This window comes from Branchiostoma lanceolatum, chromosome 4 (genome assembly GCF_035083965.1).
Source record: "Branchiostoma lanceolatum isolate klBraLanc5 chromosome 4, klBraLanc5.hap2, whole genome shotgun sequence".
Taxonomy (NCBI): Eukaryota; Metazoa; Chordata; class Leptocardii; order Amphioxiformes; family Branchiostomatidae; genus Branchiostoma; species Branchiostoma lanceolatum.
The window spans coordinates 23,273,886-23,297,703 of record NC_089725.1 but is presented as its reverse complement, the minus strand read 5'-3'; the positions used below and the strand labels follow the sequence as shown (position 1 = coordinate 23,297,703).

The 23,818-nt window shown below is 44.6% G+C and overlaps 4 protein-coding genes across 4 annotated transcripts; 3 read left to right on the top strand and 1 right to left on the bottom strand.

The window, feature by feature from the left end:
• Positions 1 to 83: 83 nt before the first annotated feature.
• On the top strand, positions 84 to 9,854 carry LOC136433459 (sodium-coupled monocarboxylate transporter 1-like). The gene is made up of 14 exons (XM_066425695.1): positions 84 to 409; positions 3,252 to 3,612; positions 4,060 to 4,125; positions 4,252 to 4,303; positions 4,610 to 4,677; positions 5,067 to 5,221; positions 6,026 to 6,166; positions 6,672 to 6,801; positions 7,166 to 7,367; positions 7,623 to 7,777; positions 7,991 to 8,250; positions 8,463 to 8,563; positions 9,015 to 9,136; positions 9,578 to 9,854. The coding sequence occupies exons 2-14, from the start codon at positions 3,259 to 3,261 to the stop codon at positions 9,698 to 9,700; spliced, it is 1,929 nt and encodes a 642-aa protein (XP_066281792.1). The 5' UTR covers positions 84 to 409; positions 3,252 to 3,258; the 3' UTR covers positions 9,701 to 9,854.
• Positions 9,855 to 12,207: 2,353 nt separating this feature from the next.
• Positions 12,208 to 15,702, top strand: LOC136433460 (potassium channel subfamily K member 17-like). Its single transcript, XM_066425696.1, has one exon. The coding sequence runs from the start codon at positions 13,575 to 13,577 to the stop codon at positions 14,715 to 14,717; it is 1,143 nt and encodes a 380-aa protein (XP_066281793.1). The 5' UTR covers positions 12,208 to 13,574; the 3' UTR covers positions 14,718 to 15,702.
• Positions 15,703 to 17,347: 1,645 nt separating this feature from the next.
• On the top strand, positions 17,348 to 19,431 carry LOC136433457 (potassium channel subfamily K member 10-like). Its single transcript, XM_066425693.1, has one exon. The coding sequence runs from the start codon at positions 17,824 to 17,826 to the stop codon at positions 18,970 to 18,972; it is 1,149 nt and encodes a 382-aa protein (XP_066281790.1). The 5' UTR covers positions 17,348 to 17,823; the 3' UTR covers positions 18,973 to 19,431.
• Positions 19,432 to 19,489: 58 nt separating this feature from the next.
• On the bottom strand, positions 19,490 to 23,720 carry LOC136433458 (transmembrane protein 179-like). The gene is made up of 4 exons (XM_066425694.1): positions 23,286 to 23,720; positions 22,050 to 22,178; positions 21,585 to 21,669; positions 19,490 to 21,317 (listed from the first exon to the last, which is right to left on the bottom strand). The coding sequence occupies exons 1-4, from the start codon at positions 23,588 to 23,590 to the stop codon at positions 21,156 to 21,158; spliced, it is 681 nt and encodes a 226-aa protein (XP_066281791.1). The 5' UTR covers positions 23,591 to 23,720; the 3' UTR covers positions 19,490 to 21,155.
• Between the last annotated feature and the right edge of the window lie 98 nt (positions 23,721 to 23,818).

Below are 23,818 nucleotides of genomic sequence, written 5' to 3'. Positions count from 1 at the left end.
AGATCAGGCTATACTATGAGTTCCACCATTTTGATCCAGACAATAAGGGTGCACGCTGCTTGATGCTGGAAGAGAAGGAACCGTTCAACGGACTAAAGATCAACCAAAGCTGTCTTCATGAAGTTGTTAATTGATCCATCACTCTGGCCAGACCTTGACCCCGGCTTGACATATGCTACTGAACTGTTTATTACCGACCTTTGAGGGATTAAACAACAGCCGATCGTCAGTGGACGTCTGCTTCTCGTTACTGGGAGGAGCCTGTGGAGATCACTCAGCTGTCACCCAATACATCGTCATGCGGCTCCCGCTGTGAACCACAACTCTGGGAAGTCAGAGAGCGGCGAGCAACAAGCAAAGCGGGGCGAACTTTTTATCTTCTTCACACGGCCAGACTGTGCCCGCAACTGTGAGTATAACCTTGATCATCTGGAGTAGCTTATAGTCTTACCGAGTAGATCTTTATTCAACCGGACATGTTGAACTCAAAGAGGACAATTAATCCTCTCTTCATTATTTAGTTCATACACCTTCAAGATCCTTCAGTTATGATAAGCCATTCACGTGGAATTACTGGATGTATGAAGGAAGCTCATAAGTCATGTAGGTGTCGATGAATTTTGAGTTCCGAAAAGGAGAAGAGTTGAGGATTAGACGTCACATATCGCAAGACATGTCTTGTGTGTGTGTGTGTGTGCGTGTGTGCTTGCAAGTTTGCCACGCGGGGAGGGGGTGGCAGGAAGCGACAAGAAGACAACAAGGAAGGATACACGACTATATAGTAGCCAACAATGCCCCCTATGATTAACTCTGCAAATTATATACATTGTAAATAGGCAACTTTGTCTCACACAGGTCCACTTACCCTCCACATTTTGTGTTTTACTTTCTGTACATGTAATTCTCCCGTTAGATGACGTCTTACCGGTTTGTCAGCCTTTGTCAGTTTGTGTGTATTTTCTTGCTGGGTCCAGATTTATTTTTCATCGCGGGCCACAGCCGTCCGGCGGTGAAAATGAAACTGAGCTGCGACAGCTTTCATTTTCTGTTATTTCATATTTCAGTAATAACAATAGGTGTTAAAATCAACAGTGACGCAAACAATATGTCAAGAGACTCTCATGACGTTCCGTTTTGATAGCGTTGACCCCTTCAGACGTTCGGACCACCCAGCGTCACGGCGCGGTGCCTTCATGCACCTCACATGTTGTCAGCCATCTGGGGCATGCTACCAAACTTCAGCTTACACCCAGTCACGGTCAAAATTAATATTTTGTCAATATACTTGTAACGTTAGGTTTATTAAACGTTACTTTTGCGGTGGTTTATCTCGCGAAAAGAGGGAAAGTAGGTTTTTGCGGTGTTTTGATTTTCTGTTGATACAATTTACAAGTTTTGAAACTCTTGAACAACAAAGTGTATGAACGGAAATTGTATGTATAATGATGATTTTGATGTATTGATAATTTGTTGTATTCTATTATGTATGGGAAATAATGTACTGAATTTCGCAATTCAGCCATTTTGGTAGCCTCCGTTGCAGGCTCTGAACCGGCTTTATGAGGGGCTAAATAATACACTTTTTTACGGGGTTGGCTGATAGTTACGGGCTGGCTGCAAAAAGTGTATTATTTAGCCCCCCAAAAAGCCGGTTCAGAGCCTGCAACGGAGGCTACCCTTTTGGCATGTTTGGGCTGTGAAGAGAGTTCATTCAATAAACCAGTCATAAGTTATATTAGTCTACTGTAAATTATAATACATTGGAAACGCCAACGTGTTTTTTTTTGGGAGATTCTGCATCCCGGCCTAGACTGACAAGTATCTGTCAGAGCTGTGGCAAAGCATTCCTAGATCCTGGTTTAGCTAACGTCCGGTCAGAATGATGATCCGAATGGCTATCTGGGTGGAGGCGGACGTAACTCGGATGACACACACTCAGTGACGTAGGGAACTTGTTTATCGATGTCCGATTTTTGGCGCTGAATCATACACGACTGCCGAAACGGAAAGACTGCACCAAAAAAGATGAAAAGATTGTTTATTTGAGAGTTTATCAAACATGGACTCCGGGCCCGGCCTGTAGTTCCAAATGGGGTCAGAACTCGCAGCTGACTCCCACCGTACGCAGCAGGAGACTCCAAAGCTTGTTATCATGTCGGTATCGTAATTTGAGGGAATTGCGAACTTCTGCATGGTCACTAATGCAAGACGGATGGAAAGATAGATGTCGTAATACGTGTATATGGTCTCATAAGCAACTTCCATTACAAGTGTGGAATAGAGTACGAGCTAGCCTGGGTACCATCCTCCGTAGTAACGGAACCGTGACCAACAAGCGAGCCGGCGGTTGCTACTGGGGATGGTAATGTTACCCAGGCAAAGTTTTCAGGAATTCAGTAGCGTTATTTTCTGTGTGGTCTACTCGAAATTGTATCTGTCAAACTTGAAAGTAACTGTAATGTATCTGAACTGGTAATGGTACTAGTATGTAAGCTATAAACACAGGAATTCATTAATGAACCTACCATAGAAAAATAATCTCCTTGCGAACAAAATCGGACAATTACAGGACGTCCGGACGCCAGCTTGCCGGTTTCCCTCAGAAAACATTCCATGAGAGTAATTCTCCCATACAGTCATAGTCCTCCTGTTTTCCTCAAAAGCAGGCGGAAACTTATTGAGGTCAACTTTTGCTGATTATTTTTAATAAACTTTTCATCCTTGACCCGAAGGTAATCCTGGGATGTCCTTATATAAACAGACTCAGTCCGCTGGCATGCACGTCGGACATCGGGCTTATAGGTAATTAGGGCAGATGCGCTGACCGGGCCCACCTGCTTCACGTGAGGACAGGAGAAGTCAGGGGTCCAAACTTCAAACTATAAGATCTAATTTAGTGAATGATATAGATTCTAATAGTTTCTAAGTCCTAACAATCGAAGCAGCACTGGTCTAAATGGGCATTATCGTCAGAGAGACGTTGAACATGTGCGTGTACATGTTCAGTCGAAAACAACTTTTCTGTGGCATTCTGCTGAGCTTTCAGGGCAATTCTTTGACCGTCGCCTGGCCATGTCACAATACCCACTACACTACGAATGTTATTCTGTATGCATCATGAAGTGTTGATATCTATAAGGATGTTACTTTTTCAAGTCAGGATCCTTACGTCCGCTGGATTAGTTTGGACTAATGGCTTGGTTAATACCAAAAATGCTACAGGAGATTTCTGATTTGATTTTCCTTTTCAGAGACAAGATGACTGCTGGCGGCCACGTAGTCCGGTACCTGTCGGTGGCCGACTACGTCGTATTCTCCGTCCTGCTGGCCGTGTCTGCTGCCATCGGGCTGTACTACGCCTGCACAGGGGGCAGACAGCGCACCCAGCGGGAGTTCCTGATGGCGGACCGGTCCATGTCCGTCCTGCCCGTCACCATGTCCCTGCTGGCCTCCTTCAGCTCGGCCATCACGGTACTGGGCACCACGGCAGAGATCTACACCAACGGGACCATGTACTGGAACAACCTGGTGTCCTCTGTCTTCTCCATGGTCATCTGCTCACGGCTCTTCCTGCCCATCTTCTTCGACCTGGGCATGACCAGCACGTACGAGGTATGTCCACGGTCTTCTGGTCCTGGTTGCAGACAGTGTAACGCGCGCATGAACACCGACAGATATTGCATCTCTGCTGTTTAGAATTCTGTATGAACTTTCGATTTCAGTGAAGGATAAAGTATAAGTGACAGCTGTTTGGAATCCGGGACCTTTTGTGGTATTCAACTACATGCTGGCTGAACACGTGGTCTGTGTAAACTGTTTTGTTTGTTGGAGAAAAGAGACGGGGTCGGTTTTGTAAGACAATCGTCGAAATTTCGTGTAATCATAATGTGTGCGTACAAATGTGATGTGTGTGCGTGCGTGCGCGCGTGTGCGCCCATGTGTGTCCCGTGTGCGTGTGTGTGTCTGCGCGCCCGGACAAAATGTCACAATCGCAATCAGCTAGCATTTGATGATGTATAGCCTCTGATGCTAACTTTCCCTCCCTGCTCAATTCTACAGTATCTGGAAAAGAGGTTCTCCAAGAGTGTTCGTCGTCTCTGTTCCTTCGCATTTATGATCAACATGGTAAGAAAATTGTCATATTTTTCTCGACGTTTGTCACTGTCTTATATCCCAATAGAGACTCTGTCAGATATTTACAACAACATAACTGTACTAGTAGTTTATTCAGTACGTGTTCTGCACCCTCAGGTGATCTACATGGGACTGGGTCTGTACGCCCCTGCTCTGGCCCTCAGCGTGGGTACGTCTGCTTCGCTTTTCCATATCTAACGTTTTATCCCAATTTCCTGTTGGTTCTGGTTAAGAAGATCACATAGATCAGTAATGTTTCAAAACAAGTTAATGTTGGATTTCCACATTTGGCACTTGTTACGTATTGATCCAATTACGTTTCTGTTAGCATGAAAGTTTCCGTTGTTACTGTTACTATCCTTTATCCTTTGGTGGTTTACACCAAACTCTATTTCTTGGTCGAAGTCAAAGTATCCTGTTATCCATGACAGTCAACATTTTGTATATTTCAATATTGTGCGCTTTTTGTTTTCAGTTACAGGGATGTCGCTGTGGGGCTCCATTCTGTCCATGGGAATTGTTTGCACATTTTACACCACAATTGTGAGTCTCCAGTACATGAAATAAGCTAAATAGAACTTAATTTGGCAGGTACATGTATATCATTAGTCCGCATTGTTAACTATACATACCCGTAGTTATTCAGCTAGCACACCTGAGTGTCTGTTTATTCTCTCATCATTTTGAAGCTTCGTGGATTTTCAAGCATCGAATTTACATGGTTAATCTAAAAGTCCTTGTTAAAGTCTAAAAGTCGGAAACGGCTACTTTTGGCATTTCGAAGTTGAAACTTGAAAGGCTTGAAAAACCCTTGCCAGGGACTTTGGCATGCAAGAGGCGTTGTTCAGCTAGTTATTTTATGTAGTCTCTGACATGTTGATAATGGCGCACTGAACACTTCACCTGTAACCTGGCGCCATTTTGTTCTTCAGGGCGGGATGAAGGCGGTGATGTGGACCGACACGTTCCAGGTGGTTGTCATGGTAACAGGCTTCCTAGCTGTCATCATCCAAGGCTCCATCGAGGCTGGCGGGCTGGGCAGGGTCTGGGAGATCGCCTCCCAGGGCCACAGGCTGGAGATATTCAAGTAATGAACTTGACAATGTTAACACTGCGAGGACGTGCAGGCATGTTGAAGAGCGTTAACACGCGGAAATGGTCTATATCAGATTTCCCAATGGAAGCCAGAATAAGCTACAAAACCACACTCTATCCTTTGTTATTCTCTTTGCCAGTAACTTTTCGCTCAAGTGTTTCTGGCAGTCTCCATCAAAGGTATCCTGTTTTTCTGCAAAAGCGGCCCATCTTGAAATAATATTTTCATGCCAGAAGTTTTGTTGTGGCAGGTACCCAAGGTCTAGGGCCCGACTAACCCTTGGGGGACAGAACTGCAGAACACACCTTCTCAGTCTGTTGTTTTTCTCGCGCCTGAAAGTCTATTGGGTGTAACGAGCGGGTACCTCTCTAAACGAACCCACATGAGCAGACCAGCGTTGTTGATGGATGTGGACAGACTAGTGCTATCACGAGACAGATGATATGGTTTATTAGTTCTAATGTCCCATGGCGCTAATACGAATCAGTCATAAACTGGGAGGATTCTATGTTTTATGCTCTACAATGTTCTAATACGGAAATTGCGATAGACTGTACTAACTCCCAAATTTATCAGATATTTTCCATGTTTTTGCTGCTATATCCTTTGCCTTTATGGATGTGAAAGGAAGGGCGACGCTGAGGGGGGCTGTGGGAAGTTTTTAAAATATACACAGTGGCTGGGCTTGGTTTTAAAATGGCACTACAATGTACCTTTCTAGTGAGAACCGTGCGAACCTACGCCCCTGGCACGCCCCTTTTTAAATGATAATTTCCTTATTCTTCAATTCGACAGTTTTGATCCTGATCCTCGAGTGCGCCACACAAACTGGAACATCTGGGTAGGGGGCGTTTTTGTGTCAGCCTCCATATACGGTGTGAACCAGGCACAGGTCCAGCGGTACCTCAGCTGCCCGACGTTGGCAAAGGCGCGAACGTAAGTATTGTTATACTGTACAATACAATACATGATGTTCGCGCAAACGGGACAGTTCTATCTTGTCAAAATGCTGTTTTGAAATAAAGAGGGCACACAGACTAACTTTCCGTGCATCGCTACATTCTCTTTACATTTTTGTCTGAATGCAACGTCGTACGATCGCCGTACGATATCGCACACTGAGGGCACTCTTGAGGTAGTCATGCATGTGTCCTGCAACATTCAGCTCTTTTGTCGTATACGTAGATCCTTCTAACGGTTGGTTCGACGTACGACGACCTACGACGAATGAGACCGCGCCGTTATATAACAATTCTGATTTCCCTAACCATATAAGAACGCCCTTGAACCAGTCTGATTCACCAGACGCACGGTACCCAGGGATGTGATGTAGCAATCTGCACGTCTCCAAGGGCACGCTGGTGGACCAGGGGACATTCCATTCACAATGTGACGACAGAAAGTTTGCAACATGGTGTCTTGTTTGATTTTCACCACGTAGAGCGCTGTACCTGAACATCGTGGGTATCGCTGTGATCACGTCGTGCGCATGTCTGTCGGGGCTGGTGATCTATGCCCGGTACCACGACTGTGACCCCCTCCTGACGGGCGCTATCACCAGCAGGGACCAGGTGAGGCATAGACCACCCAAAGTACTGACATGCTGCGAGACAGGAAAGTCTTGTATGCACAACTGTTAATTGAAACTCGCAGCCACACCGACGCCACTGTGATTGCCTAACCAATACAATACAATGATGTATCATATTGATCATGTTTGAAAGTATAAGCTCTATTTCGTGACACAGACACTTTTCCAGAGGCCTAGCGTTGTTCTTTTGATGTCTTTTTGCCTGTGAGGACAAAGTTAATAAAGGGGATCTTCTGTTTTATTCGTGTAGCATGTGACCTGATGTCAAGACTAAAATTTGCTATAGGTTGAGGAACTGGTGCATTTTCTTGTTACATTTCTCCCGTAACTTTAAACGTTTTCAGATTCTTCCATATTTTGTGATGGACATCCTGAGCTTCCTTCCTGGCATGCCGGGGTTGTTCGTGGCGTGTGTTGCCAGCGGAGCCCTCAGCACGCTCTCCTCAGGCCTCAACTCCCTGGCCGCCGTCACCTTGGAGGACTTCGTCAAGCCTTGGCTGCCCAAGCTTAGCGACATCAAGTACACAACCATTTCTAAGGCGCTCGGTAGGTTGCTTGTACCAGTCACATTGTCGAGAGAAGCTTCCTTAAGAGAGCTTAAGTTAAGACATGATTTTACATTATTGATATAATTTTTTTCTATCTATTTTGCCTTTGAACAGACAAGGAGAACTTGGCACCGTACTAATTTTATTTATAACTTATATTAAAAGTGCCACGTACAGAGAATAATAACCCATTTTACACCTGGGTGGAGTGTTATCATTACAAGCTATTTATCAAATGATGTCTAATCTCCAGTGTTGCTACACGGAGTCCTGATGGTGCTGGTGGCGAGTTTTGCGTCTCTGCTCGGCCCGCTGGCCCAGGCCGCCATCAGCGTGTTCGGCATGATCAGCGGACCCATCCTCGGCATCTTCATCCTCGGCATGATGTTCCCGTGCGCCAATTCTACGGTAGGATACGCACATGTGATTATAGTAGAGCATGGGAATAGGTGGCCAGATTTACAACATAACAACCTTGTATTTTCCTCGGTACAGGCGTGCCACCTGCCACGAACTAATGTGAGAACAAAACAGTACAATGCGACACTTAAGGGCAATTCATATTAGCTAGACTGGTTATGCTCGGTAACATATACAACGTGACATTTTATATCACCACAGGGCGGGTTGGTGGGCCTCCTGTCCAGCCTAGTGATCACCCTGTGGATAGGTATCGGCAGTATAGTCTGGCCCAGGCGGCGCTGGATGCCTCCCGTCTCCACGGACCAATGTCCGGTTAACCTCACCGCCACGAACGCCACCGGGACCGACCTTCACAGCGTTGCTATGGATACAACAAATGTGACGCAGACGACACTTCTCAACAGTACACTTTCCTCACTTGGCGGGAATCTGACGTCAGGAACTGGCGGTTTAAACTAGTAAGTCACATAGTCCATGTTTCAACGTTTCCCTACGTTTGATCTGTTCTTGGTGATACTAACGCCAAAAATCGCGCTCATAGTGGCCCGCCTAACATCCAACGGCCTCTGTTTCGCGGGGAGGGGCCGTTACAGCCTTGGACAACGAAGTTACACAGACCTCATTTCTCCCATCAGTGATAGAAGCTGTTGCTAATTTTTTTCTACTGCAGTCCTCCTGAAGCTGCCCTGTACCAGCTGTCGTACGCCTGGCTGGCGGCGGTGGCTGTCCTCAGCTGTGTCGTCATCGGTCTGGCCGTCAGCTTCCTCACAGGTACGTCATGACGTCAGCAGGGATGGTGCAGCGCACAAAATAGCTTAAGGATGTATCACTGCGTGTGTATTTCTGGAATAGAAGCATATGAGCTGACTATTAAGAAGAAGGAAAACAACCCCCTACTCGTTCTCGCTCTGCATACGTATCTCCGCATAGCAGGTTGTGATTTGAAAGAGAGGGCGCTGACAAAAACTACGTGACGTAACCCAGATCGTTGTAACGAACACCTGGAGATATCCTGAGTGCCTGAAACTCCCCGTGGTGTGTCCATACGATGATAATCAGGACAATAGATTAAAAAGAAGACATTGCTTTAAAATGCTTCGATAGCAGAGAGTTGACGCGCTTACAACTTTTCAAGCTCACCCATTGCAGGTTTAGCTCAGCAGATAATTTTTCTCCATCACAACGTTGTGCTAGGTACTTATGTACGTGTTTTATCCCACAGACCCACAGGACCCCCGTGAGGTGAACCCGAGGCTGATCATCCCCATCTATGACCGGTTATTCTGCTGTCTGCCTGAGAAGGTGCGGAAGGTGCTGAGATGCGGGGTTAGGTACGGAGACGAGGTGAGATGCGTTCAGCGTAATCTTTCTAAACCGGGACGGAAATTTATAGTTCGGACCTTCCTGTCCAAGATTACCTTCATTGTAATGGGTCTGATTTGGTCGGAAAGTACAATCACATGATGGTTCCAGGATTGCCTCACGGTTGGTTTTCAACTGAGTATGTAATCGATTAGCCTCTACCAGGCCCCGTCCTATCGCTGGGAAAATAGTAGAAATCGGCCGAGGTAGTCCGCTATACAGGGTAGTCCTCTATACAGTGAAGCTCCATTATGGATAATGGAGCTTCACTGTATAGCGGACTACCCTGTATAGCCTCGGTGGAATAGCGGACTTCCTCGGCCGATTTCTACTATTTTTCGAGCGATGTAGAAGCCGTGATCGATAGGAATGCTTTCACAGCTGCAGCCTAGCCGTAATCGTGGCTGTTCGTTGTCATTCCAGGACGCGGACGACACGAAGGCGCACACATCTGCAGAACTCGAGGAAGAAGGGACCATGACAAAGGACAAGACTAACAGTAAGCCAGACGGGACAGCTCAGCAGCAAGAAGCGACGTCTCTGTGAATGGCTCTGCACTCCTTTCTTGGTAATGTTTAGTCTTGCCAGGGACTACACGGACACATTTCGGTATATCCAAGCTGTTGATATGTCTACTTTACGTAATATGCACATTGTATATCTACCTCCAGTATGGAAATAAAGGAACAGGGTTGCGTTACACTTCGAGTCTGTCATTCTTGTATCGCGATTGTGGAGGGAGACGGGGAAGGAAACAGCAGGAAATGTGTCTTCAGTCACTTTATAATTGACGATATTGTCACGCCATGCCAGTGTCCATGCAAAGTTGGCAAAAGTTTGATGATGAAACTGGGTTACCTGCGCTCTTAGTGCAACTTTGAATTCAATTTCCATATCATATCCATAAACATATGTCGTAGATGGTTGAAATTAGGGATAACAAACGTGGTGAGAGACTCTGTCTACATGTGTCTATCACAGACAGGGATGAAACCAAACCTTGCGCACAATGTAGGCCCGCTCATTTACAGACGTCAAATATAACATACCCCTAAACAAATGAAAAGTCAGTCTGAGGTGCAGTCACTAGTCAGAATGTAGTGCCCGACTTTGTGGCCCTATTTTCACTTCCGGAATTTACATTTGTTAAAAGCTTGACGAAACTAAACACAAGCGGGATTAGAGTCCCTTTATTCCAACAGTATCGTCAGTCTCACGTGCACGCTGCGCCTTTTGTTATTGTACCGAACCAAGATCGATAACATCAAACCAAGAGTAAACAGTACAAACTGCACTTCCCGTTTTAGAGCCGCGGAATGGACCACTCTCTGGACCCGTAGGCATTAGATTTAGACGGTCAGTCCATTGCGTGATATAGTAGTATCCAATCATGGAAAGACTTATATCATAACAGGAGAGAGACTCGCAGATAATTTCGTCCAGTGAACTGAGAGTCATAGAAGGCAGCTCATCCATTACATAAAGTACATATATGTTTGTCCCTGCCTTCGACATAGTTCAGTCCAAACGGACAAAGGGTGTACTTGAAGGGCAAAGGTCAGAAGTGACTTAGTAGCAGTACATGACAAACTAGGGACGCAGTACGAGTACGGGAAATGTTTTCCCCCGCCGTTCCTGTCAACAGGTGTCGCCATGCGGATGAGAACGGTGGCGGTGCTGTTCTGCGGGTATGTAGCTTACGTCATTCTGGGCGGCGGGATATTTCACTACATAGAGTCCGAGAAGGAGAACCAGGAAAGTCCACCGGAAATTTTTGACTTGAGGGAGATCTTAGAAGGACAGGCCGAAGAGTATTTAGCCACGACGCATGCAACACACTTACATTCTCAAGCCGTATCGAGAGCAGGTGAAACGGTTCACATTAGCCATGAAGAAACGTTAAGTCCAGCTGCCAGACAACACAATATCACTGAGATGGACGGCGGTCACGTATCCTGTGGGCACCAAGGTCTGTCAGCAGTCCTGGAGTCCTTCAGAGAAAAAGTACGTCGCGTTGACGGTATCATAACTGATCTACACAAAGACATGGATGACACGGATCGCTGTGTAAGGACCAGTGACATCCCTCTGGTGATCCTGTCGTACAAAGAGCTGGAATCCATAGTCAGGCGAGCGGCCCAGGCCGGGAAGGAAGGCGTGGATCCTGTAACCGGACAACAGGAACAGACAAGAAGGAAATGGGACTTCCAGGCGTCACTGGGCTTTGCCTTAACTGTGGTGACAACTATGGGATACGGGCACATCGCACCTGCCTCCGCTGTCGGTAAGGCGATCTGTGTTCTGTACGCCTTGTTCGGCATCCCCTTCACGGCCGTCCTCGTCACTAACGTCGCTCATCACGTGGGAGACCAGATTCGCAAGGCGGCGCTCAAGGTACACGAGGACCATCCCAAATGGAGCCCGAAGAGAATTAAAAGGCTAACGGGAATAACTTTACTTCTGCTCGGTGTGATTTTGTTCGTTCTAATGCCCGCCTTGGTGATTTGGTCTGTCGAGGGCTGGACATTCTTCGAAACGCTGTACTATGTGTTTATCTCTCTCAGTACCATAGGGTTTGGAGACTATGTTGTCGGACAGCAAGCGGAAGTGACGTACTGGCCAGGCTACATCATACTGATCTTCACCTGGATCCTCTGCGGGATCGAATACCTGGCAACGATATTCGAGCTCATCTCTTTAGGGATTAAAGGACTAGACACCAGGATAGGGGGTCCCCGAAAGGACGGTGGCGATGAGAGCAGTGCATTGGAGGTAGAGGAAGCCCGGAGTCTAGAAACTACTGTATGAACTTGAAACTGTATTGTGTAGAGGGTAGTTCTCGTACTTATGTTGCATGTTATTCTGCACTGTGTTCTGATCTGAACTGTTGTCAAAGATGAAGCTTTTATGAATTGCACAATAAAAACGATTCTGTGCAGTTATGACTCTGATATCATCAGACGATACAGGTGTATGCATCTGTTAGAACTTTCCTTTTCCTTGCAGCCATGTACAGTAGAGATTGGACACATTCTTCAAAACCCAATTTGTTGTTTTTATTCTGTCCTTCAGGGGCTTGCCTAATAAATAAATAAATAGATAGATAGATAAAATAAAACACATAGTCTATAATACACGATTAAGTAGTACATAGCAGTTAATCCCAAGATTATCTTAAATGGAGAGACTGATTCTTTCTCACCGTCCCAATGCATGGGCAGCTGGTATTTGAATCAGACTGAAAACGGAAGCCAGGATTTCTAAATACGATAAAACTCTGTCTCAAGGTATGCTCGGACATTGGTGTCTGATAGGCCGGATTTAGCAAGTTGTATGAACGTAGAAATTTTAAATGTTCTGCATCAGGAATGATCTTCCCACGCCCACGCCGTAACAACCCCTCCAAGTTTTGCATTGACAGGTGCATATGATCTTTAACCTCGAGGGAAGCAGCGTCAACAGGTGCGCGCTTTGTTTTCCCGGGGGACCCACCTGTAATCCAGACTGCTCCATCTTCCTTGATCTGACAGTTAGCGGGGAGGTTGGGCAAACGTCCTGCCATAAAACAATACTGCTGAATGGTCAAAAGGAGTTTGACACAGAGTAGATTGGTAAACTAACTGAGAAGGCGACCTTTTCGGCAACTTCGTTCTAAACCCCCCCTCGTCAGCTGTGAATGAATTAACCCTTATAAGAAAACGGCCCACACTTCCTGTGTATTAGCCTTGATGCCAGAAACGCCACCGAGCAAAAGATCTGACTCATTATGACATGGACTTGTTGCCATATCGCACGTTTGATTTGAAGTATGAGGGACAATCGACTTTGTCTAATTTGCTTTGCACACAGAAACGTTAAGAGCTGAAACCCCCAAAGTCTATTGTTATGAGACCAGTGATTTAAGCTGTTATTTCTGTTGGTACGAGCGATAACTCATCCCTCGCCTTCGTGTGAGGGAACAGCGAGCTTATCCTTCGGGCGGACCGAAGCTGTCGTTTGGATCCGGAGGAAAAGTCGCTAGCTCAAGAGCGATATAGCCACTTTCAACGGTAACAAATATTTGAGGTAAGTCAATGCGTACGACCATAATCCCCCGAACTTGTAATTAGGGTTTGCGTGCCAGACCTTGCCGGAAGTGCGGATCTGATGTTGTACTTTCCACGAACCAATACATTCTGTGCGGAAGCCTGGCCTGCACCAGAGCATATCGCTATTGTCTGGGTTGTTTTCAAGGGCGTCAGTGTAGACTGATCACTTGTTGGAACTGACGTGCATTCGTGACTACGCCAGTACGCCCACTGCATTATTCACAACAGCAACAAACCTTCTTTGCCATAACTAAGTACTGTTTTACCGAGGACGAGGAAACATTGCAGTGGTTTGTAACGTCGTTACATGTAGCCAGCTCTACTGCCCGACGATGCGGAACCTCTGGCTGTTTGGCCTTGTTCTTGCGTTCGTGTTCTACGTGCTGGTGGGAGGCGCGGTGTTCCACCACTTGGAATATGCAGAAGAGGAGAAAATCAGGAAGGAAGTTTTCAAAATGCACAAGGACGTTGACGACATGAAACGTAACACAACGGAGGGCATGGAGAACGCTTGTTTGCTGCCAACGTCAACTCAAAGACTGGTAAACAGTAAAGTTGGTTCTAAGATAGATGACGTGTGTGAGAAGGAAGGGGCGTCATGTATCTCTGTCCAAAGCCTACCAAACATACTGAAGGGAATCATCTTGAGGAGACTTACAGCTCAAGTCGCGAACTTGACGGCCGACAAGGACTGTATTGAGGATGACGACATACCTGTGTTGATCATGTCTCGTCGACAGTTTGAACGTCACATACGCGAGGCCTACGTGGCCGGCCAACGTGGCATGGACCCCATGAGCACGGACACTAACAGCTCACCGCCCCAGTGGTCCTTCTCATCGGCGGTAGGGTTCTCTCTGACCGTAGTGACCACCATAGGATACGGACATATCGCACCGTCCACGGTGGGTGGGATGGCATTCTGTGTCGTGTACGCCCTGATTGGCATCCCACTCTACCTAGTCATTCTGGACGGCGTGGGGACACTCCTAGGCAAAATGGTCCGCAGAATTGCCCAGAAAGCTCACGTCTCTCACAAATGGAGCGCCAACAGGGTCAAACAGATCGCCTGGGCTATAACCTTCGCTATAGGCCTGTGCCTCTTCTACCTGCTCCCTGCTTTTATCGTCTCCTCCACCGAGGACTGGACTTACACGGAGTCGCTGTACTACATGTTCATCTCTCTCAGCACCATCGGCTTCGGCGACTATGTAGTCGGTAAACAGATGGGCAGACAGTACGGGAGCGCCTACAAGGCCCTGATGTTCATATGGATCACCTGTGGACTCGTGTTTCTCGCCATGGTCTTCGATCTCATGAAGCGGGGAATAGAGAGCATCGATTCAAATGAACAAGACGCCAAAGACAGTGGAGCATGTGAAGACCAAGAAATGGCGTCTATGGAGACATTGTCAGATCAGGCGGGTGTAGACGCGCAGAGAAAGGGCCAGTTTCGTCCAACCACCGTGGCTTAAGGGACCAAAAATATGACTCCATGGCCATGGGTCAAACTGTAAATAGTTCGGATGCACTCTATGTGCCACATAGTATCTATAATGAAGAAGAACTTGATACCATGTATACGATCACTGCAATAGATGACATAAACGGAAAAAGCTTTCAATGTAATGCAATAGTCTATAATATAAGACACGTACAATGTAGTACCAAATGGATTGCTATGGTAGCAACTTAATTGAACGCTTTAAGAAGTAATGTAGATATCACGGCACACTTTAAAATGTGTTAAGATCACGAAATTGTGGTTCCGCCTGAGAAGACACACTTAATCATTTAGCTGTTCTAGTAATGTGTGTCCATATAATCATTTTGTAGATGGTATATTTCAGGAAATGTTACGATTTTGAACTAAGTCAGATATCATCATGTACCTTCAGCATAGGTAATCACTTGAGTATGCAGTGCAGTGACGAGGCATGTCTCCTTAGAAAATTCATGTTTTTCAGCATGTTCGTCATCGTAAGCAATTATGTTTTAAACTTTGTACATGCATTTGAAATAAGCATATCTTTACCAAGCTCCGCCTGAGTTATATTGTTTTGCATCTGTTGTATGCATGGGTAAGAGACTAAGTCTTCCATCTGTGATTGCCTTGCTATGCTCTGACTGCCCAGAAAGACAGGTGATCTGTCACGTCGACAAGCGCGTCCTTATGGACACAAACATCAAAAGTAAGCATGGGGGCATATATCAACAGTGACGTCTTCCTGACCGTAGGGACGAAACACAAAGAGGATGCCATTGTTGTAATTGTTATGTAAGAATGTGATGAATGTTGCTCTGCGATGTGTACATCATACAAGGAGACAATGGTGGGTAAATATCATGCACAGTCTGGACTCTGTTTTACGGTTATGGCATCACTGATCCTTGGCAGATGGAACCCGCTTGATTAGAATTGGATAGTCTCCGTTAATTCATCAAATTGCCAAAATGTCTCGCGTTCTGCAACATGACTCATGATCGTAATGGAACTACGCCCTCCTCACTCCCCGCGACAATATCTATTTTCTCATGTGTTCTGATCATTTTATTTTGACACCACCAAGAGACCAGAAGTAGCCAAACTTTAATATGTATTAGAATAGTTTTAGAACCCGTGTTTTAGATTAGTATTAGAAGTCCGGCTGTCGCTATCTGTACTTCATTATACTAATTTTGTGTTTGCATGTCTGTAATTAGCATGAAAGGGCATGAATGTACAATAGAGACTAACATTATCTTTTATCCATTCTAAAAATGGCCGCACTGGCACACCCTCTCCCAATTGTTAAGAACTCAAGACTCTATAAAATTAGTGGTCTTCATAAAAGTCCACAGCTGGGCAGGTTTAGTGACTAGTTATAAGAAAACAGAGTGGTCTTCCACTTTCCATGGTACAGAGTAGCATCCTGAAAAGAAGAATTCTTGACGACTGTAATCTCACTGTCTTCACTATGATAGTGAAAGTGGCAAATGGAGATGGGAGATCACTATAAAGTCAATCATTCCATGGAAGCACACACCCGGCTGTCGCTAATGATTAGTGACAGTTGGGTGGCTGTTTTCTTCGTGGAATGATTGATTGAATGGGAGGTCCACAGTAAGATTCAATGGTGAACCTATATGGTATTAGATAAGTTGTCCTACGCTGAGGTGTCTCGCGAGACTGCGGCGAGTTAGATTTGAGCATAGTTTGAAGTACACACCGAGAAGTCATCATGCAGTTTGCGTTCGCCCCGGTAGTCGGTACCCGCAGGCGAGAAGCGATTTGGGAGTGGATATAAACAAACTAGGATGGCATCAAGGCAAGTACGTTCCTGATAATGAAGTATTTGTTTTGTTTTGAGGGAAAGGCATGAAGTAATGATAAGGAAGTTTTTCAACCTGCTACAAGCGCACAAACTAACACTATAGGAGATTTTGTGGACAAACTGCGGACAGATAACGTTACTTATAATCATATCACAATGAAATTTCACTTCGCTACTTCCCCGGAAAATGGAGGTATTGTTTTGTGCCTGTCTGTGTGCACGTGTTTGTGTTTCCGCGTATTTGTAGTCATCATAAGTTAAGACGGTCTGGATGAATTGTGATGATATTTGGTATGTGGGTAGGTCTTGGGAAGACGAAGCTCAAGGTCGACTCTGGGCTTCCTGGCGGCTTTCCTTGCTACTGCAGTAGAACTTCCGGTTTTGTATTGTTTGTCCTGGACATGCTATGATCTTGATCTTTTGGTGACAGATAGTTTTTGATGTCAGGAAGTGGCATAGGTTTGAAATAAATTATGTTGATTACAACCCCTTTCTGCACGAGACAAGATAAAACAAGAAATTGCAGAAGGCCTAAATATTTCATGGAGGTATTAGCCGGTCTCCGACTCTTGTTATTGATGCTCCTAATGACAAACGAAATGGACCTGTGCTGCCATGATCACATGGGATAGTTTATGCGTCTTTTAACAAGATGTGTATTTTATGTGGTGTTTTAATGGGGCGTGCGGAAAGGCGGTGCCTCTTGACGGTTCTTGGTTATCATATTTGCATGATTAATTTTCACACCACATGATACTAGTACTGTACTACTTACAGCTCTACTTTTTAGCTGTGACGCAAAGCTGGGTCCTGGGTCAGGTCGGGACAATGCCAGTAAAGTCATGCCTGATGCTACTTTTGTGGGAGGGGCACACCGCGATTGTTGTCGCTCCGCGAGTTTGAATAGACACTGATATTCAGGGACTACCATGGGACGCTTCAACTTCACTATCAGGTATTCTGAAGTAATGTCTCGCTTAAGTAACGCTAAGTATCGGCTTGTAGGTGTAATGTGTGTACTCTAGCACCTGCGTGACACCCTGAGCCACCGTTCAGAACAGGTGCGTGCTCTCTTCAAATATTCAGCTTGCTTGTCACGCCAACAAGTAGCCGGCGTCAGCGTCGTAACAATGAATTGGACAGTCGATCTTAACGACTTGTGATTACTTACCCGGCTGATAGAAAACTCAAGGTTGCACTCTTTTCAACGAACCGGAGGAGCTCGAGGTTGTCTGTATCGATCGCGCAATCACTGTAAAGTTCCGCCATGAGGAAGGTAACGTTGATCAGCCTACTTGTTGTGTTTGTGGGGTACATCTTCGCAGGCGGGGGGATATTCCACTGGCTAGAAGCGGACGAGGAAGAAAAACTGAGAGCCGAGCTTTTCCAAACACAAGACGAACTGCTTTACACACTTGAAAGGATGGTCGGTAGCCATGATATTCACGCCTGTCACCACGGAACGACGTCCGAGAGTTCTTCTCATGCGCCTGGCCTGGACTGTCCCGTACAAGACTGCGTGTCGCCCGAGAACGTGACACTGGTCCTGCAGTCAGTCGTCACCGATGTAAACAAGAGGGGGGAGAACCTGACCAGACAAGGAAAATGTATTAAGACCATAGATATGCCTCTCTTGGTTTTGACGCACAGGCAGCTGGACGACATCATCTTGAATGCACACCAAGCCGGCAGACGAGGTCTCAACCCTTTGAGCACCCAGCAGAACAGCTCCCCGCCACAGTGGTCCTTCATCCCCGCCGTCGGCTTCTCCCTAACCCTGGTCACTACAATAGGGTATGGAAACATCGCGCCAAGCACCTGGGCTGGGAAGGCCCTCTGTGTTGTCTACGGACTCATCGGCATCCCAATTTACTTAGTTATCCTTGACGGAGTGGGCAGGCTACCTGGCGGACTTGTCCGAGATTTAGCCGTCCGAATGTACATCTCCAAGGGATGGAACGCCAATACTGTTAAAAGGGTCATCTGGTTTTGCTTGTTTACCTTTGGTCTCTTTCTGTTCTACCTACTACCGGCGCTGATCATCTCACTTGTGGAAAACTGGGCGTACCTGGAGTCCCTGTACTACATGTTCGTGTCGCTGAGCACCATCGGGTTCGGGGACTATGTGGCGGGAGTACAGATAGGGAAGTCATACTGGGTCGCCTACAAGATCCTCATCTTCTTCTGGATTGCCAGCGGCCTGGCGTTCCTGGCCATGGTGTTCGATCTCCTGAAGCGTGGAATTCAGGGTCTAGACGATCCGGACAAGACGGAGTACAACCTACCCAAAACTAACGGGCGTCAGGAGAAGGCGCACAACAACGTTAACGGGGCGGTAGGACAAGCACAGGCAGACGCGAAGTCTGAGAATAGCGACTACATTTACGAGAACATGGCAATGGATAAAATGCAATAGTCAGACTTGCAGATTCAATTTGAGATTTGAATACCCGTATCCGCATAAAGGAGTCTCGTGACAGATTGGGACATATGAAGGTGTACATCATTTGAGAACGAAGTAGGTGTAAATCTTAAAGTCCAAACAACAACCCAAGAGACCAGGGAGACATTTATCTATACTTTTGAGGATAAAAGCTATCGCGTGATTAACGCCATGCCTTTAATCATTTAACATCTGGCATCATAAGCCAGCATGCAAGTCTGGCATAGTTCTTCTTTCAATGTTTGGGTTATGAACGAAATTACTAGTATCATTGAGGAGTAAGTAGATTTTTATGTACTAGTATAAGTGCAAGTTATAAAGTGGTTCACGTATGGTATTACAGTATCACCACACTTGTATCAAAGAAATATCAAACTTTCAAAGTAAAAACTATGACTGAAGATGTTAAATGAACTGATAAAGGCAACTAGTTTGCAACGTGTATGCATGTATACAGTGGGAAAAAGTTGCAATATCATACTTGTTGTAATGTTTGGAGTATTTATTTATTTGCAAATCAGCTGTTAAATTCTAGGTTGCTATGTTTTACAATGGGATGCATAAGAGACCACTATCAATCAGACTTAATTCTTTAGACTGCCGAGATGTTGAAATGCTTTGGCACAGACCAGAAAGGACCAAAGCTGGGGCTTTGTGAACACAGGAGAAAAACTGCAATAAAATAATGAAAAGAGTTATATTCTAAACAAAAGGAAAGATACAATGGGAAAACAACTGCAGAAAAGTTTTTAAAACTACTTGTACATAAACCGCAGGGTTCTTACTGGTTTGTGCATTCTAACAGAAGGAAAGGTACAATGGGAAAACAACAGAAGAAATTTGTTTAAACTACTTGTACATAAGCCCCAGGGTTCTTTCTGGTTTGTGCCTTAGAAATTTAAACTTGAAGACACGTTGGGGGAGATTTGGGGTCCCTATGAACAAATCAGACATATATCAGCCAGGTCCATACTGAAGTATTACCACCATAACATACTATATAAAGGGTATGCAAAATATATATCTGTAAGACACCATCATACATAAGCAGCATTTGAAGCACATAACCAGCTACAGTGCAACAACCCCCCCCCCCTCCACAACCACCACTGACAGCTATATGTATCAGCTCCACGTTACCACAGACTTCTTCAACAGTTTAAACATATATAAACTTATTAAACATTACAAGGGCTAAGCAGTGAAGGATAAGATTGCAACTTGGTTAATTAGATTTGGATTCCATTCATGAAAATTATGTACATCATGGTGCTTAGACAATAATGCATCTTATAACACATTGTACTATGCAGTTTAAATGATAAGGATTTAAGCATTTTCAGCACCAATTATAGAGAAACACATAATAAGGAACAGCCACTTGCATTCTTGCAACCTTTAAATACACCCTGCTTTTTGGAAGAGATATAACCACCTTTCTTCAATATAATCCACTGTCTCAGTAGCCACTAATATACTTTAATCCAAAGATTAAACTAGAATATCTTGGTTGAACAGAAAAAAAAATACTTAGTACATGTTTTTTCATCAGCTTCAGCAGACCCAATTTTGTATGATATAGAAATATTGATACAGTTACAGAGACCAGCAAAAAAGTAATATCAATCATCTTGTATATGAAATGTAGAGCTAAAAATAATACTGTTAGTCTGTCTGATAATACAGGTTGCAGTGCTTCAACTTTAAGTAATATTGACTTATATTTTTTACACATGTCCAAGCTTGTGTAATTCACGCTCTTCTTCCAATCCTTTGTTAGGCTGGTATACCATACCAATAGCATGTCATGTCAATGCAAAACTTGAACACTATGAAATGAGTCATGAGAAAACTGTTGGACACATCAACCATTAACCAACATCTGAACAAAACAAGTGTACCTTGACTTGTTTTCAATCAAATGCTGTATGCAACAACTTCTCCAATTTGTCCCTTTATTGCAACCAAACATGTTACCAGGTTGCCAAGTTTTTCCTTGGCCCTGGAAATGGAAATTTTTGTAGCATCCAATATGCATAGACTGCAATACCAAATTTTCACCAAAACTTCAACCACCCCCTGGTTTACCAGTCCACAGCAGTGTTGGATGGGCTATGAAGACATTCCTCTTTTCAATAATTAACAGAGTTTGTCATCTAGATGAGTAAGGGCCTCTGCTCTGTGTTTGTGCCGAGCATGCGGTCTTTCTCCCGCTGCAGACTACGCAGGATGTCCTCGCGCTGGTGGTAGTTGTAGACCCTCAGACCAGTCAGCATGGTCGCAATCAGCCAGCAGACCCAGCCACACCAGCTGCCAAACTGTACATAAGGAATCACATGGTCACAACCACTTCAGAGTTGAAAACAGTTGTTTGAAAGTAAGTCACAAGACAGTTACTAAACACAAATAGCAGGACCTGAGTGCTTTTCAGTGAAGAGTTCCCAGCACTGAACCAAATTTGGTTGCAAATACAACTGGAAAATAGGTTCCATTCTATATACCACATGTCGTGTAGAATGAATATAAAAGCTGTGGTACAAGGATGTGCTACATGCATATGTACATGGGCTGATGGCTGTACTGACCTGAACCATCCCTAACTGGATGTAGAAGGATGATGTGTCGATCCCCTTCCAGTTCAGCCAGCTTGAATACTGGGCCTCCTCACACCTGTATTTGGTACAAACTCACAATAATGCACAAGTCTGGACAAGAGATTAAGCTTTGTATACATAATGAGCTGTTAGCCAGCAATAGCCTGCTCTTCAAGAACTTCTTTTGATTTACTTTTATATACTAGTAGCTTCTTCGGAAAGAAATGTTCAGTACCAAAAGTCCAAAACACAAACTGCTGCTTGCCATATACAAGTACAACAATGTCTTGATATGAATAACCATGCCTGACTTTTTTGAAAATGTGTATTTTCAAAAGATGCAACAAACAGGATTATACATACAAACAAATTCACCAACATAAACATCTCCACAATCATTAAAAACTAAGACTTCTATGGTGATCTAAATGGAAACATAATGAAGGAGGAACTGACATGGAGATGTGTTGTGTGACCTCCTGACACCAGGCAGACAGCCCCATGGTCACGATCAGGGCAGATGTGAACAACATCGTCGTCAGGATGAAGTTCACCACAAAGGAGACAAAGGCATCCAGGAAGGAGCTGTAAACAACACAGGTTACAATATGGGAACAATGATTTATTAGACACTCTAGCAGTATTTCTGTTGTACATTTTGAAATCCAATACATTTTGGAAAGAGAAATGGTGCAGGTAGATTTCTAACATGGGTTTTGTGTAAGAATTGAAAGAAGGCGTCATGTGTCATAAACATTAAACTATTAAAATAAATTGATGTTTTTAAAGGGATGCTGGGCTCAGTGACATATCTACAACAGAGCTTTGATCGCTCATGGAAGACCGGACTGAGTGGTGCAGAAGAACCCATTGTCTCCCGAGATGACATCACCGATGTCCTCGTTCAAGGATTCCTTTGAACACTTCACCAAATGCAGCTATCATATTTCATAATAATATTACAGTGGCAATGTTCAAAAAGTAGCTAATATGATTTACAATTGGGGAAGAATGGGGACCATTCTCATGTACAGCCACCATTCCTTACTACCTTAATTTCACACCTAGAACAATGCATTGATATGAGTAGAGTAGAGTAGAGTAGAGTAGAGTAGATCCTTTTGGCCAGGTAGGAAGGTCATATTCCAATTTAGGCCGCTCATCCCTTTACTGGATGTGATGCCAGGCTTGTGAGGGCAGTCTAATGCTTTGTAGTTGTTTCATGTTTCATTGGTTCCACATGTGACTGTCACATGACACCACTAATTATGATTACATGACACAAAGTGATGCTTGATCAGACAAGCCAACATAATTTTGAAGTTTTCAATACACCTTTGTACGTTTCACTGCTCAACATTGGACAGGTGAAGGAGTGGGATATCCAATCAAAATAAGATATCTCAGATTATGTCAACTGAAGTGGCTACAATTTACACGATGATGATGATAGATTCACACGAATTGCAAACTGTAGCTCTGTATTATCACAATGGAGAGAGAGAGAATGGTTTATTACAAATGTATTATACTATGTGTTAGCATGTATTTACCAATTACATTGACAATGCAATTTCAATGACCAAAATACGCACAGCAGACAGAGTAAAATAACTTTGCCATTGTAGTAACAAAAACAAAATCATAAATGGAAGTTACAAAACAAGATTAGTTCATGTTCAGTTCCATTACCTGTCCAGGCCCTTATACAGGAAGTACGAGGTCCTCACGACCTGTACAAAGGCCACGATCATTGTGACGATGCCCATGTAGATGGAGTAGTTACAGACGGACTGGGAGCCCCAGTAGGTGATGTCCATCTTCCACCCAACATCTGATGTGGAGTTCACGCTCCATGTTCCCCGGGCATACAACAAGCATTTACCGTCAAAGTTCCTCTGATTCTGCCCCATAGGAACCGCCATGAAAAAGGATAGCACCAGTGCCAGCAGGTACGCTGTGCACTGAGACAGCAGGAGAGTGTTTCCTATACCCATGACTATGAGAATCAATTTTGCATCGCTTGAAATAATCTACAAATTCGACGTTACTTATTTCACAATTTCCTCCATTTTCCTCTCACCCACCAATGTTTTGGGGCCTATCGACCTTCATAGCAGTCTATAGTATAAAAATAGGTGCCACCCTATTATAACAATAGCAACACTTACTGAAGCAAAACTACTCAAAAATAAGTTATATATACTTTGATGATATAACTAAAA